Here is a 16997-nt window from a genome sequence, read left to right as displayed (position 1 = left end):
GGGAAGAGGGAGATATAATGAGGAGTAAAGAAGAGGTTTGGAAAATCCTTTTGGGGAAATAGATAACAATTAGGGAAAAAAGGACAACCTCACTTCAGGAGGGACCACTTGAGTTTGGTAACATGAATTTGTAATACACTTACTCAGCACTGTTATGAAACTTCCTCCAGCTGGGTTCACACACTCATGAGTAGGAACAGAGTAAAAGTAATATTAATCTAAGGCTGAGGTTTGGCAAGAGATGAATAATGATAGGAATAAAATATGGGGTAAGGGATTCAAGGCAGAGGACAGCATCAGTATGACAGGACAAGGAATTGGAGAGCAGATGGATGACAGTGGAGGGTTGGATCAGTTCACAACTCCACCAGCAGTGCATTAGTGTCCCTGCTTTTCCACATCCTCTCCAGCATTTGCCATTTTCCTTTTCTCTCATGTTAGCCAAAACAATCTATGTGAGGTAGTATCTTAAGAGTTGTTCACATTATTTCTTATGGTACAGCAATATTTCTTTCCATTTGTGTACCATACTGTGTTTTAGCCATCTCACAATTGATATCTACTTTATTACTAGTTCCTTGCTACTGAGTTTCCTTTTTTATCTTTGATGTCTCTAATTTTGAAATGAAGATAGATAGATAGATAGATAGATAGATAGATAGATAGATAGATAGATAGATAGATAGATAGATTATACATATGTATGGACATATATGTATGTTGTATATGAAATATATATGAACATATATACACACGTATACATGCACATATATGTAGTATGTATTTTTTTTTTACTAAGATATATAATTTAGCTTGAAAACATGTAATAAAGTGATGCTTTTTATCTGAGACGTCTTTTTGTCTGATATTTTCTTGTTTTTTCCCCAGGTTAATAGCAATGAACTTACAAATGGAGTAATAAATGCTGCCTTCATGCTCCTTTTCAAAGATGCCATTAGACTCTTTGCAGCATATAATGAAGGAATTATTAATCTCTTGGGTAAATATTTCTGTAACATTTCTTACCCTGTCTTGAAAGTTAAGATGAACAAATTAATAAATTAAAAATTGAATTAAAAAAAAAAGTTAAGATGAGTAAGATTGACTGAAGTGGCCATTTGAAAATATTTTTTAGATATAGTTCAAATGTTCATGTGACCGATTTTTGGAAGAATGATTTATATATGCCTTCGGTCTCTTAATTAACTTACTAATTTACAAAATCAGTATGGAAGGTGGTATTTTTGCTTTTGTAAATTTATTTATTCCTATGAATTCCTTTGCCTAATAACTGTTGTCTTATCAATTTATTAAAAGTATTTTGTTTTGTAAAAATTCAAGAATTTTTGGTATAAAAACTTTCTTTTCCTGTACCTTACCTATTTATATAGATCTTGACTGCATAATTAATACTTTACCTCTCTCCCTCCTCTTACTTAAAATTAAGTAAATGCTACAGTAGGTCCCTATTAGTGCAAACAATGAATTTATGTTGTGAAGTAACTATATTATTAAAATTCACACTCAATATTTCCATTAGGCTGGAACTAATGACCACATTTTACATAATTATAACTTTAAAAAGTGTGAATTAAAATTGAGTTGAACAATTCAGGGGATTCATTATTTGTACTAATTGGTATGTAGCTATATAAAATAAAATATCTGTTTCTAATCACATAGCTTTAAAGATAATTTTAGTTTTTTAGATATGTCATCATTTTTTTTTTTTAAAGCAATCGGGGTTAAGTAACTTGCTCAAGGTTATACGGCCAGTTATTTCTGGGTGTGGTGCTAAGTATCTGAGCCCAGATTTGATCCCCAGGTCATCCTGACACTGGGGCCAGTGCTCTTACTCGCTGAGCCACCTGGCCTCCCCTTATGTCATCATTTTTAATTAGTATGTTTCATTATTGAAATATTTCATTGATTAAAGTTGGTTTTATGTTTAGTCCATGTGGAGTTAATATTTCCTTGAGGATGGACTATAATATGAAAAGAATTACACAGAATGTATCTACTTTATGACAGAAATAAGTTTAGGGATTTTTAGCTATATGTAGGGGAGTGACCAAAGAAAGGATATAACTACTGCTTAGGGATAAGCTTACTTGTTGTTCTTATGAAGAAGATGGAGAAAAACAGGTTAAATAGTAATACAGTTAGATGGATTTGGAATACAGTTAGTTGGTTTAATGATTGGACTAAAAGGATAGTCATTAATGATTCAGTGTCATCTTGGAAAAGTAGTTTTAAGTAAGCAGCTCCAGGGATCTCTTTTGTCAGTAAACATTTATTAAGTGCTTACTATGTGCAAAAAAAAAAGTACAAAAGATGGTCCCTACCCTCGAGAGCTCACAATCTAATAGGAAAGACAATAGACAAACAAATAATGTATAAACAAGCTATGCTATATGATATAGTTTTATAGAATAAATAAGAAATAATTAAAAGAAGGAAAACACTAGAATTAAGAGGGTTTGGGAAAGCTTCCTGTAGAAGGCAAGATTTTACGTGGGATGCCAGGGATGTCTGTAGGTGGAGATGAAGCTTGGGAGCATTCTAGGCATGGGGAGCACAGAGCCAAGAATTTGAGTTTCTTGTTTGTGGAATAAATAGCAAGCAGGGTTGGTGTCATTGGATTGAAAAGTACATGGAAGAGAGTAAGGTATAAGAAGACTGGGGAGGTAAGAGAGGGCTAGGTTATGATGGGCTTTCAATGCCAAACAAAGAATTTTGCATTTGAATCCCATAGGTGATAGAGAGCCGCTTGAGGGAGGGGGAGGTAATGGTGACTTGGTCATACCTGCACTGAAAATTACTTTGGTGTATAAAGGATAGATTAGAGTAGGGAGAGACTTGAGGCAGGCAGACCCACCAGCAGGCTATTGAAATAGTCTAGGTATGAGGTAATGAAGGCCTGCACTTGAGTAGTGGCAGTGTTAGAGAAGAGAAAGGGGCATATTCAAGAAAAGTTGTAATGGTAAAATCAACAGGCCTTGACAACAAATTGGCTAAAGGGGGTGGGAGGTGGTGAAAAATTGTGAAGGAATCAGGGATGATGCCTACCTTGTGACTGAGGTACTAAGAAGATGGTATTGACCTTGACAGTAATGGGGGGGGGCAGAATTTAGGGAGAAAAATAATTAATATCATTTTGGACATGTTGCATGTAAGATGTCTGCTGTGTGTCTAGTTCAAGATGTCTGAAAGCCAGTTGGAGATGTGAGATTGAAGATGAACAGAGAAGTTAGAGCAGGATAGGTCTATTTGAAAATCAGTATACTACAAGTGGTAATTAAAATCCATGAGAACTGATGAGATCACCTCTGGTGGGAGAGAGGAAGAAGAGCAGAGGGCCCAGGACAGAATCCTGTGGGACTCTTCTGGTTAGAGAGTGTGATCTAGATGAGAAATCAACAAAGGAGCCTGAGAAGGATTGATCTGATAGGAGGAGAAACAAGAGAGCGGTTCTCGAAAATGGAAATAGAAGAATATGAAGGATCCTTTTGTATAATATGAAATTATACTTATTCTTTTTGGCCCAAGAGGATAGAAGTTGCAGAGAGGCAAATTTACTCTTGTTGTAAGGAATACATTTAACTTTATAAAAGGTGTGGGGGGAACCTCTTTGCTCTTAGAGGGTTCCTCCTTACTGAAGGTCTTTGAACAAAGACTATATTCTCTAAGAGATTTTTGTTCAGATAAAAAACTTCACATCAGTTACTTATCTAGTCCTTTCCGGTGACATTTTAAATTCTGGAATCTGTGTGGATGAATTATTCTAGCTCTTGCCCCTGTACTACTGAGGAAGGTAATTTAATTATGCCTTGTAGAGTTAGAGTACTGTGCTTACCCTTTTTACATATGAAGTGTGCTTTCCCAGTAGATTTTAAAGGGCTAAGAAATTTGTGAGATGCCATGGTATAGTAAAGGGCTGGCTTCATAGTCAAGAAAAACCTCAGTTTAAATCCACTCCTGTTGCCTTTGTGACCCTAGGCAAGTCACTTAATCTCAGTGCCTCAGGTAATGCTCTTAAACTGTCTGCAAGTTGCATAATAGCTGCCTACTGCTTTGGTAGGCATTGTACATAATAATTTTTGTTGAAAGGAACCTCTGAGGCCCTCTAGTCTATTCCATATCTTAATAAGAATCCGCTCTCACAACAGACCCAACAAGTGGCATCTAGCCCTTACTTGAGTACTTCTAAGAGAGGGGAAACACATCATCTTACAAGATAGCCTATTCCAATTTTGTTTAGCTCTAATTGCTAAGAAGTTTTTTCTTACAAACTACCTAAATCTCCTCTTTGCAGTGTGTACCCATTGCTTCTAGATCTGGTTTGAGAAACCAGGAAGAATGAATTTTATCTCTTCTCTATGAACATACTTGAACACATCTGTCTTGTTTCCCTGAGTCTTCAAATATTCCAGTTTCCTTCATACCATCCTTGAATGGCACGATGTAGAGGCCCTTTACCACCCTTTTTGCTTTCCCTTGAACATTGTGGGGATAGAATTTTCCGAAGTTTGTGCTCTTTTGGCATAGCTTTCAAGAACATGGGGTTACATTCATGCCCTAAAGAGAGATCTGAGTATGCCTTTAAATTCTTATGCTTATTCAACTTTGTATCTCCCTAGAGATTTATAAACCCTTTCCCAGTTTATCCGTACAACAACCATGTGAGGTAGGTAAGACAAAGTGTCCTTATAGGATGATTCTAAGATGAATAAAACCTCAGGTCTGGATCATTAAAAATATGTTAAATATATTTGAAAGTAGCCATAATCTGGGATTTTAAATTATGTTCACACTTAGGTGTATTTTAAAGAGTTGTAGAAGAATGAAAAAGTTATAGAGATTTTTCCATTTGCCAAGAAGTGGAATAATTTAACTTAGTCCAAAGGCATATGAAACACTACTGTCATTTTGGTTAAAGTATAAGAAATAACTTTTTTCTTTCACAGAAAAATATTTTGATATGAAAAAGAACCAGTGCAGAGAAGGCCTTGACATCTATAAGAAGTTTTTGACTAGAATGACGAGGATCTCTGAATTCCTTAAAGTGGCAGAGGTAAAATTGCCTGTAACTTAATATAACTCTTTAAATTGTGTTTTCTAGAGGTTCAGATTGTGATCAAGCAGGTTACTCAGGTTCCATGCAAGGGCTTTGGTGGTCTCCTGCCTCTGTGAAATGGAACCTACTGTACTTGTACATGATTATTCCTAGGTAAATTTCATTGCAAGTACCACACAGTGGGAGTAATCTTGTAAACCAACTTTGAATACCACCCATACACATATTAGTAAATTACCTGATACTTTTGAGTGGGAAGTTACAAGGCTCCTTAATTATTTTTTCCTGGTTTCCTGGGTCAAAAGAGGCTATTCCCTTTTGGTTATAATACTTACCTTTACAGAGTTGTTTTAAGGAAAGTGTCTTAAAAATCTTTTAAGCACTATAAAAGTGTGAATTATTTTCCTTCATTATGATCAACATGTGATATATACACAACTGGATTTGTTGTAACATGTATTTGGAATATAACTACACAGATAGCAGTGTTACTGGTAGGGGTAGTTGGGCACTTGTGAATGAGATTTTAGTCCCAATTTTCTTTCCCAGATAACTGAAAACATTTAGTTGCTAAAGAGTAGTCAATAACTAGAAATAACAATAAGTTTAATTTTTGAGATGGTTTTTCTTTTAATCTGTACTTCTGTAATATATTTTAATAAAAACATGCACATTTTTATATATATATATATATATATATATATATATATACTTTAGAGTTCACAAAAAGCTTTCCTTACAACCCAGTAAGGTTTTTAGTAATACAGGTATTATTCCCTATTTTCTAGATGAGAAAACAGACTTAGAGAAAGCTATTTTCCCATGTAGTTTTTTTTTGAGAGTCAGCAGGCTGTGAGTCCAGGTTTAACTACAAGTACAGGACTTTCCAATTTATCATATTCTTTTGTAGTCATAATACTTTTGAATAAATGCCATTGTGTAGTAGTTTTATTTACACATATAAAAAGTTGATTTAAATTTAATGCTTTCTCTTCTTACAGCAAGTTGGTATTGACAGAGGAGATATACCAGATCTTTCACAGGTAATTCTTTGGGGTTTGATTTGTTTGTTTGTTGAAGGATAATATATATTTTTATTAAATAGGATACAAAACTGCAGTGAAGGTGAATTGAAAGACTTCATGGAAAGAAGAAAATGATATGGGGTCAGGCCGAAAAATCTTACTACCTTATCAAAACAAATAAATAAAATTAAACAGTATATTATAAAGTCATCGCTAAGATGGGGTGACCAGAACATTTTCCCCAAGACACTGACATGATGGAGCATTAAGGGTTTGCTTCCTCTCTGTAGGTGTTCCTCTAGTCTAGTCCTGTGCTAGTTCACTTGCCAAGCCCTTTGCCACCATCTCCAGGGTTCCATTGTTGTGTTACCTTTCTGAAAGAAGCCTGCCTTCTCAAGACTCAACTATCTACTGTGCCTCATACCTCCTTCTAGGGACTGAGGAGATTTATGATGCCTATGCCAGACTTTATGGGAGATAAGTACACCCATCCTCAACTGCCTGCACAACTCTTCCTTAATAGACTGTCCTCTGCACCTGCCACCCCTAACTGACTTTTTCCTGAGCTTAAGAACTCCTAATTTCATTCTTGTCATTTCCTGTTTGCTATAAGTGACTCCAGTTCTGGGGAGAATTTAATCTTTATGAAGTTGGATTAAGATATCACCAAGATTATGTTACTTTTCTTGTAGAACCTGTTTTGTATATAAAGTTATTTGTAAGCTGAATACTTAAAAACATAAATTTTGTCTTTCCATTATAAAAATATTATTTGTTATAGAGGATGGTTCTCTGGGGTGGGGAGAGAAGGATGGTGGAAGAAAGTCTTATGTATAGAACAAAAGATAACAATAAAATTTATTTTAAAGTTAAAAGTAAAGTAGTTTACACCTAAAAATATTAGGAGGCCATGTATAATACGTTGTTTCTCATGACACTTTGCTTTAAAGTGTCATATAGTTATTTTTTAAGTCGTGATAGTAAAAATTGTTTAAGGTTTTCTCATCCTTTAAAAACTCAACTCCTGGGGCGGCTAGGTGGCGCAGTAACAGCACTGGCCCCAGAGTCGGGAGGACCTGGCATCAGTTCCGGCTTCAGATACCTAACACCCACACAAAATAACTGGCCGTGTAACCTTGGGCAAGTTACTTAACCCCAATTGCTTTTAAAAAAAAAACCAAACTCAATTCCAGACAGACTTATTCCATGAAGTCATCCCTCAGTGGTAACTTTCTTCAGAAATTCATGTAGCACTTTACAAGCACTTCTGCTTTTGTTATATCTTTTATATATATAGTATTATAGTTATTTGGCTTGTTTCAGAATCCTGTATTGCCATGTATTTCTCACATTGGCATAGGACATTGTTTCCTGCACACCTTTCTACTCTGTTTCTAAAAATGACATTAAGGCTTATCCAATTAGATCTAAAAAGGTTCTTAAAAGACTTGGTTGTTTTCCTTCATTCTTGAAGAGGACCAAAATGACATCATTATGCTGCAATCAAGTTTTTGTGTGTCCAACTGTGGCTGATCAGACCTATACAAGCTCAGAATGTTCAACCACAGGTCAGGCACCAGTAGTCTGTGCGAATTTGGGGTGGATTCTCTAAATTTTGTTCATCTTGTATTTCTTTTGACTTATAACTATAACTCTAGTATCTTACCATTTGTGTGGACTGTTGTGGTGGTCTCCTAATTGGTCCACCTCCTATCCTCTCCTCTTGCTAATTTAGCTGCCACATAGCTGCCAAATTGATATTATTAAAGCACAGGTCTAAACATGTCACTCCCAAACTGTGGAAGTTTCTCTGACTGCCTCTTGCTTCTAGGATACCATACTAACTTCTGTGTTTAACTTTTAAATCCATTCACAGTCTGGCTTCAGGCTATCTATCTTTTAAGGCTTCTTAGCTCGATATTACCCAAACAAATACTACATTCTGCCAAAATACTTCTTGTTCCTTGTAAATAATAACAACACTGCTAGCATTTAAACTAGCAGCTTTAAGATTTGCAAGGCTCATTTTTTATCCTTACTACAATCTTGAGAGGTAGGTGCATTTAATAATAACCACATTTTGTTATTGAACCACTTCAATTGTGTCTGACTCTTTATGATCTCGTTTGGGATTTTTCTTGGCAAAGATACATTTTGCAAATGAAGAAACTAAGTCAGAGTTAAGTGACTTGCCCAGGGTCACAAAATTAGTAAGGGTCTGAGATCAGATCTGAATTCAGAAAGAGTATTCCTGACTTCCTGGCTTTACTGTGCCACCTGGTGCCCAATCACATTTTACAGATGAGGACAATAAGGCAAAGGTTATAAATGACTTGTTCAAAGTCACATAGTAAATATCAGAGGTCAGATCTGAACTCAGGAATTCCTGGCTTTAGGTCCAGTGCTCTCTCCACTTTATCACTTAAGTACCTCTATTGTACATGATATTTTCCCCTACTGCTACCTTTGTGTGGCTATACCCTGTGTCTTAAATTCACTTCCTCTTTACCTACACCTCAAAAATCGCTAGCTTAGTTCAGAAGCTGACACCTACGTGAAGTCTATCTTGATCCCTCCCTGTTGCTAGTTTGTATTCTCTCCCCCACTCCCCCAGCACTTTGTGTATATTTTTTATATATAGTTCATTCTGTATCTGTTTTGTTTCTTCTAATAAATTCCTTGAGAATATGGATTCATTTTTGTCTGTGTAACACTAGTACCTAGGATAGTGCCTATAAGTACATAGTAATAAATGCTTTTTGAATGAATGATTTATTATAATTTTCTGTGGCCAAATAGAGGTATGAAAAAAGAAGAAGAAAAAGCCGGTTAAAATCTAATTGTAATTACTATTATTTTAAGTTGCTGTTCTATCATTTCAGGATTTTTCTGTGTTCCAGTATGATTTTTTTTTCCTAATTAATCTCGAGTGAAAAAACCTGTGCAATAGATGTGTTCGTATGTGCTTAGTCTATATAGCAGTTGGTCTGCTTGATTTTGTTATTTTGGTGTAATCCAAATCTTATAATATTATTGTGTAGATTCTCAGTTATGCATAGAGAGAGAAATTAAGGAATGAAGAGAAGAGAGGGTGTATTTATATTATAGGCAGATACCCTGTCAGTCTTGACTAAGGTACAATGAACAGGCACAAATATTAGTGAAGAGCTTTAGTATCTTACTGGGGGCTTGCTTTTAAAACTGTTCTAGGTGTATTGCAAGAATTTTTCTTCTTTGAAAACACCTGTAATTTCTTTATAGGAAACTTCCCTTTTCAAATGTAAATCAGCAATGGCTCTGCAGCTTATTGTCTGAACTTCCTGGGGCAATGAAATGTTAAATGACTTGCCTAGGCTCAACTCAACCTTTAGGCTGACTTGAACCTAGGTCTCCTGTTAGCCCACCTCCTGTCTCTTTTCCCATGCTTCCTCTCCAAGAAGCTATTCTTGGCAAATTTGTTATTTCAAAGCAGTTACTTTATTTAAACAATAATAATCCCACATATGTAGCAAGTTACAATTTGTAGTTTTCTGACAGCTACATTAAGTAGGTTATCAAAGTATTTTTCAATCATTTTCCATCTTACAGATGAGTAAACTAAGACTCTGAGATATTGTTCTTTGTCCAGGATCCCTTGACTAATAAAACCAAATCTGGAATACAAACCCAGATTTTCTGATTGTGTTGAGTTCAGTGCCTTTTTTTTTAATTGTACCTCTTTGTAAACAATGCTATCTTTGCACATTGAAGTAGCAATTCTACAAATTTTTAGACCATCTACAAATATTAAATTAACTATTGATATTCCCAGTGTGAAATCCTTTTTTAGTGATCTAAGTAGAGGATATATGACTGGAAGAACTGAATCATACCAGTCTTATATTCTTCCTACAAATAAAATAAAAAGATAAAAGGGAATGCAACTGAATGGAAGGGTGGCTCCCCAATTCTCCTTGGAAAAGCAGATAAAGGAAATGGGGTTAACTTTATCAAGTGTCCTAAGTTAATAAGAAGCTTCTTTGCTGGAAACACATTTGATAATCACGAATTGTAGTGATCACCTATTTGCAAAAAGACCATGATGCACTATAATCCATAATAAATTTAAAATAGGTACACTAACCTGAATACTAACCATCATATAAAAAAATAGTAGAGAAGCAGATTCTTTACCTTTTAAAGCTGTGGGTAGATGAATTCATACCAAGCAAGGGATAGAGGTAATTTTAAAAGACTTGCTAATTTTGATTGCATAAAATTGAAAAACTTTTTTTGCACAAATTAAAGTCAACTAGGACAAGAGGAGAAGTGGTTGATTGGGAGAAAAATATCTTTGTATCAAATTTCTCAATAAGTTTGATATACAGGATATGTAGATAGCTCAGAAATCTATAAGACCAAAAAATGTTTCCTCAGTAGATAAGTGGTCAGTTCACAGAAGCAGAGTTGCAAACTTTACAACCATAACTAAGAATGCCACAAATCACTAATAATAAAAATGCAAATCAAAACCACTTTAAGATTTCACCACATACCCAACAAATGAATGAAGATGAATGAAAGAAATAATCAATTTGGGGGGGGGGTGTTGAGAAGAGACATGTACAATATATTGTTGGTGCTCTGAATGAGTACATTTATTTGGGAAAGCGATTTGGAATTATACAAATTAACTAAAATAACCATCCCCTTTTACCCAGAGATGACACTGCTAGTCATGTACCCTAAGGTAGTCATGGATAAAAAGAAAGACCTTACAGCTTTTTAGAATGGAAACAAAGTAGATACCCATCATTTGAGAATGACAAAACAAATTGTGTTCTATGAATGTAATGAAATCTTGTGCTGAAAGAAATGTTGAGCATGGTGAATTCAGAGAAGTATGGAGAGACTTAAATGAACTAATGGAAAGTAAAGTAAGTTGAGCTAGAATAAAATGATATCCACAGTGACTATAGTGACATAAATGAAAAGAATAGCTGCAAAATAATCAAAACTGTGTTATATTACAAATTATAATCCTGAATTCTTATACAAAAGCTAATAACCACAAACTTGGTGGCTGGATGACAAAGTGGATAGAGCACAAGGCCCAAAGCATAAAGACGTGAATTCATATTTGGCCTCGTTCACTTAGTAGCTCTATGATCCTGAGCAAGTCACTTAACTTCTATTTACCTCTGTTTCCTCACCTGTAAAATGGGGATAATAGTAGCAGCTACTTTGCTGAGTTGTTGTGGCGATCAGCTGAGATAATAATTGTAAAGTACTTAGTCCAGTGCCTGGCACATAATAAGCACTAAATATTAGCTGTTATCATTATCATTCATATGGAAAGCCATCCCTCCCCCTTTCCCTCCATCTCTCCCCTTTTTCAGAAATTCACAGGTGTGAAACAGTATATATTTTCACATTTTTTCCAGTATGTTTATTGGTTATATTGATTGGTGTGATTGGTTTTTTTTTCATTTTCTGTTTAAAAAAAATTTTCATAATAGATCTTTTGGAGGAGCAGAAAGAGGAAAATGGGAAAATCTAGCAGATATAATTATTACTTTTTAAAACCATCATGAAATTGTAGTTTAGATGCTGATATTTATTGCAGTGTATGAAGAGGCAGAGAAATTGTACGGTGACCTTGTTAAGACTATCCAATTAAATTATCATATACTTTAATACTTGGTGATTTGATCACAAAGGTGTACTTGGGGGAGCAGTGAAAAATATGTTGGAAAATATGATTTCAAGAGTAAGGAAAGAGAACGGTTACTGTAAAGTACACTGGAGCTGCATGCTAGATAGCAAGAATAGTTTGAGTTCAGTCTGTCAATCAACAAGCATTTATTAAACAGTATATGCCAGGTGCTAATGCTGATCAATGACAATAGTGGCATCACACATTTTAAAAAATCAACTACGTTTTAATAGAAAAGAGATTACTCTTGTTGCTGTGCAGTTATTTCCAGATTAGTTGTTGGTGTGGAGTAAGACCACCAACTTGTTAGAAGAAAAGTAGGTAATATAAAACTGAAAGGACAAAAATAAATAAAAGATAGTGTGCAGTTAAAACAAATTGAGTCTGATCCATTTACATAACTTGTTGATGTTGAAAAACAAGAAATGAAAGAACGAAAGGGTATACACATTTCTTTTAGTTCAACAAGTATACATTAATGGCCATGATGAAGGGACAAAAGAGTCGGAAGCCTTTTCAGTCAGCAAATGTTTAATCTCTGTACCAGGAAAAGAAAGATAATAGATAAGGGCAGTGCCATTTTAGAATATTAAACCTGTTTTTAAAAATCTTATAGAGAATCATGGTAGAAGATTATGAGCTGTATTACCTCAAAAATATCAAGAAGTAGTGAAGGGAAAAACAAATTTAATTAAAGCTTCGTAAAAGATTTAACCAAGCAAAACTGTACTTGATAAAGGATAAACTTATTTAAAAACATTAAGGATAAACTGAAAGGAGAACAACATAGATTTGTAAAGATTTTTATAACAAATTTTTCTTGACTATCAGTGATTGAATTCTCCTTGTTTGAACTCTTAATATTACAGCCCAAAATGTGCAATCAGAATTGGAAATAATTCTGAAGAAATAAGAAAGTGAAAAAATGGCTGAGCTATGCCAGATATACAGAGTGGTCCTATATGGAGGTGACAGGATGTTTAGAGCATTGAGGGATTCTCATTGTTTTTGAAAAAGTATAAGATTTCAAAGGCATGAAAACTAGCTTGGATAGCATTACACACACCCCCTCAAAAAAAAAAAAAGAGAACAAAAATGACTACAGTGTCTTTCCACATGCTATTTTATCACCTGAAAATAAATTTTTTTTTGGAAATAATTTACATGTGTATCAAGGCTTCCTTGATGAAGATAGGAGAAGGGGTCAGGCAGGCTTTTGCAAATTATTATTTTTTGTTTTTTACGATCAGTTAACAAAATGTCTAGAAAAATACTAGATTTCATGTTCCTTGATTGTTTAGAAAAATTAGGTTTAATACAATGAAAATGCAGTCTTTAAAGGTTTCTGTCAATAGGGAACCACCTATGTTAAAATCATATACAGTTACTTGAAAGAGGTAACAGTAAAGATGGAGACCATTTATCAAAGGTCATGGTCTCTATTTGTAATTATGGTATTTTATGAGATGGAGTATATTCTTAATGTCATTTATTTGTTTTGTATGGCAAGGCCAACTTGTTTGGGGGCTATTTCCAATGCTGAAGTTTTAGCATTAACCATGGTCATTTTTCCAATTAAAAAATGAGCTGGATGTAAATGAAACTATGCTTTCTAAATGAGTAATTTATACTTTGATCAACCTTGCCATGTTATATATCATTTGTGTTTAGCTAGTTCGACTGATTTGTGAAGTTCTTCATAACTGTATTTCTTTTTCCAGGCTCCCAGCAGTCTTCTTGATGCTTTGGAACAACATTTAGCATCCTTGGAAGGAAAAAAAATCAAAGATTCAACGGCTGCAAGCAGGTGCTTTTTTAAAGCTCTCCTTTGATATTTTTATTCCAAATTGTAGTTTGTTACTAATTATTTCAGAATTTCCCTTCAGTATCATTTTTATAGTACCAAATTGTAGCTGTTTTAAGCATTTGAGTAGTTATGTGACTTCTAAACCTTTTATTTTTCTAAGCCTTTAATTTTAATATATCAAATAAATTATTGAAATATTTTAATGTGGCTATTGAAATCTTATGTAATACTACTATTTATGGAACCTTTACACTGTAGGGTGTTTTCCCCAGGGATTTTGGTTCTTCTAAAGGACATTTGGATGCATTTTTACATACCAATTTTTTGTTATTAGGACTTGTCCTTTTTATATAACAAATTTTAATTGACTTAATTTTAATATTTGTTCAGTACTCCAGGCTTTTCCTGGATTTATTATATTGTTATTATTAATAATGAAAGACCAAAAAGTCTAATAGATTCCATAATAAACCATCCTGAAAAAACAAATGGCTAAGACAAAATGCACTAACATTGAATGTCATTTTGAAAACATTTTGTGTAATTTGCTATCAGAATGTCAGTAATTTTTTAACCTTTTAGAATTGCGAGACTTTATGTGACTAGGATTATAAAATTGACAGTATGAAATTTTAATTTTTTTTTCCTCCTAATGAAATCTTAACAGAAATGAATGGTATTTGATAGGACCAAATAGAAGTCTGTTTATTACCATGTTGTGATAGCCTTTTGTTCCCTCACTGCCTGATATTTAACCATTTTCCCCCCAGAATGTTGTCATGTTAAAATAATACTAATGGAAATGTAATAAAATGAAGGAATTTAATTGTAAATTTATAAAAATCTGAATTGTGTGAAATTTTACCTAGGAAGTGCCAATTTATACCGATGTCTTAAGTGTGTGAATTTAATGACATTTGTTAAAAAGTTACTAAACTTTTTTTTTAAGAGAAATTTTATTGATATCTTTTATTTTTACATCATGTGTATTTCTCAGCATTTTCCTCTCTCCTTCCTCTCTCAGAAATTCAGTCTTTTATAATGGATAAAAAGGGGTAGAAAATAATTTAGCAAAACTAACTTACTAAAAAAAATCTGACATATGTAGCGTTCCAGTAATCAACCAGCAGACATTTAGTGTGTGCAAGGCACTATGTTAAATGTTGGAAACATACTAAATCATTTTTTCTCTTGCCACTTATTGTGATATGAATCTTCAATTCCTTTTCTGTCCAATTATTCTAGGGCTACAACCCTTTCCAATGCTGTCTCTTCCCTGGCAAGTACTGGCCTGTCTCTAACCAAAGTGGATGAAAGGGAAAAGCAAGCAGCCTTAGAGGAAGAACAGGCTCGTTTAAAAGCTTTAAAGGCAAGTGTATCCTTCCCTTTATTGGAAAACCAAGTAAACATTCTTAAAGTAAGTTTAGACTAAAGATGTAAAAACTGTAAGTAGTTATGTTTTATTAAATAAGCATGATATAGTAGTGTTGAACTTGGAGTTAGGAAAACCTGAGTTCAAATCTTACCTCAAATACTTAATATTTATATGACTCTTAGCAAATCACTTAATCTTTTGGCCTCAGTTCCTCATTAGTAAAATGAGAGAATTGTATTCCGTGGCCTCCAAGGTTTCTGCCAGCTCTGTGTTTCTATGATTCTTTATAAATGGTATGAAACTGAACATTGGATAGTTAACTGATTATATGTGAAACAGTCTGGTAATGTAATTCTTTATTCTTTATAACAAATAGGTAATTATAGTAGCCAGAAAATAACATCTGTTTGCAATGAATTAGAGCAGTGTTTAAGTATTTTTTTTTTTGTCAGAAGTTATATAAATGAAATTCTTCTCTGGATCTATATTTTCTCTGTAGGAACAGCGTCTAAAAGAACTTGCAAAGAAACCTCATACCTCTTTAACAACTGCAGCCTCTCCTGTATCCACCTCAGCAGGAAGTATAATGACTGCACCAGCCATTGACATATTTTCTACCCCTAGTTCTTCAAACAGGTAAGTCATAAACTTCTGGGTTGAAAATTAGTTACTTCTACTATTTGTACATAGGTTCTTATATTTTAAAAAATTTACATTTTAGTCAGTCAAGACATTTATTTTTTTACTCTTTTAAATTTAGTATTTTATTTTTCCCCAGTTACATGTAAAAACAATTTTTAACGTTTGTTTTTAGAACTTTGAGCACTAAATTCTCTCCCTTTCTTCATCCCCACCCCACCTCATTGAGAAGGCAAGCAATTCAGTATGGGTTATACATGTCTAGTCTCATGAAAAACATATCCATAACAGTCATGTTGTGAAAGAAAACATAGATTAAAAAAAAAAAAGCTCAAGAAAAGTAAAGTTTAAAAAAGTATGCTTTAATTTGTATTCAGACACCATCAGTTCTTTATCTGGGGATGGATAGCATTTTTCATCATAAGTCCTTCAGACTTGTCTTATATCACTGTATTGCTGAAAATAACTAAGCCATTCATAGTTGATTATCTTACAATATTTCTGTTACTTTGTGCACAGTACTTTTCCCTGTGCATTATTCCATGCAAGTCTTTCCAGGTTTTTCTGAGAGCATCCTCCTCATCATTTCTTATAATACAATAGTATTCCATTGTAATCACATGTCACAATTTCTTCAGCCATTTTACAATTGATGGGCATCCCCTTAATTTCTAATTCTTGGCTCCCAGAAAAGAGCTGCTATAAATATTTTTATACATATGGGTCCTTTCCCTTTTTTTAATCTCTTTTGGGATCTAGACCTAGTAGTGATGTTGCTTGGGTCTAAGGGTATACATAGTTTTACAGCCCTTTCAGCATAGTTTCAAATTGCTCTACAGAATGGTTGAATCAGTTCACAACTCCACTACCAGTACATTAATGTCTCATTTTTCCCACATCCCCTTCAGCATTTCAGCAAACATTTATTAACAGCCTTCTCTGTGTCAGATCTTGGACTAAGAGCTGGGGATACAAAGAAATACAGAAACAGGCCCTGCTCTCAAGGAGCTCACAGTCTGATGAGGGGATGTTTTATTTAGTTTTAAACCTCCACCTCCCTCAACTTTTGGGAGGTAGCAAGTCAAGGACTTCCCAAGATTTAAGTTGGTTATTAAAAATATTCTAGATTAAATGAATGAAAAAGCATTTATGAGTCAGTGGGAATAGAAACACAAAATCTCTTTTTATTCTAGTAATGGGATACAGCCCACAGGGGAATGGTGGATAAAGGAAGGGAGTTTTGGTCTGTGAATGCATAAGAATTGTTAGTAGAGCCATAAAGTAAACAATGTTTCATCCTTTTCAGTGACAAGACTAATACTGATTTCATTACAATTTAGAGAGCAAGATGTAGAAAGTAGGGGGAGTGGGAAAGGGTG

The 16997-nt window shown here is 34.1% G+C and overlaps 1 protein-coding gene across 17 annotated transcripts in view; it reads left to right on the top strand.

Moving 5' to 3' along the window:
• Positions 1–16997, top strand: part of PICALM (phosphatidylinositol binding clathrin assembly protein) — a 133729-nt gene that overhangs the window by 57787 nt on the left and 58945 nt on the right. For all 17 annotated transcript variants that reach the window (XM_069071013.1, XM_069071029.1, XM_069071022.1 and 14 more), the window contains exons 6-11: positions 889–1000; positions 4968–5074; positions 6079–6120; positions 13519–13604; positions 14850–14973; positions 15479–15615. In XM_069071013.1, the coding sequence (XP_068927114.1) occupies positions 889–1000; positions 4968–5074; positions 6079–6120; positions 13519–13604; positions 14850–14973; positions 15479–15615 (608 nt within the window). The remainder of the gene's footprint in view (positions 1–888; positions 1001–4967; positions 5075–6078; positions 6121–13518; positions 13605–14849; positions 14974–15478; positions 15616–16997) is intronic.

Source organism: Petaurus breviceps, unplaced genomic scaffold (assembly GCF_028583685.1).
Source record: "Petaurus breviceps papuanus isolate PSGF00001 unplaced genomic scaffold, PetGlider_PUasm1.0 90823, whole genome shotgun sequence".
NCBI lineage: Eukaryota > Metazoa > Chordata > Mammalia > Diprotodontia > Petauridae > Petaurus > Petaurus breviceps.
This window is presented reverse-complemented; position numbering and strand designations above follow the sequence as displayed.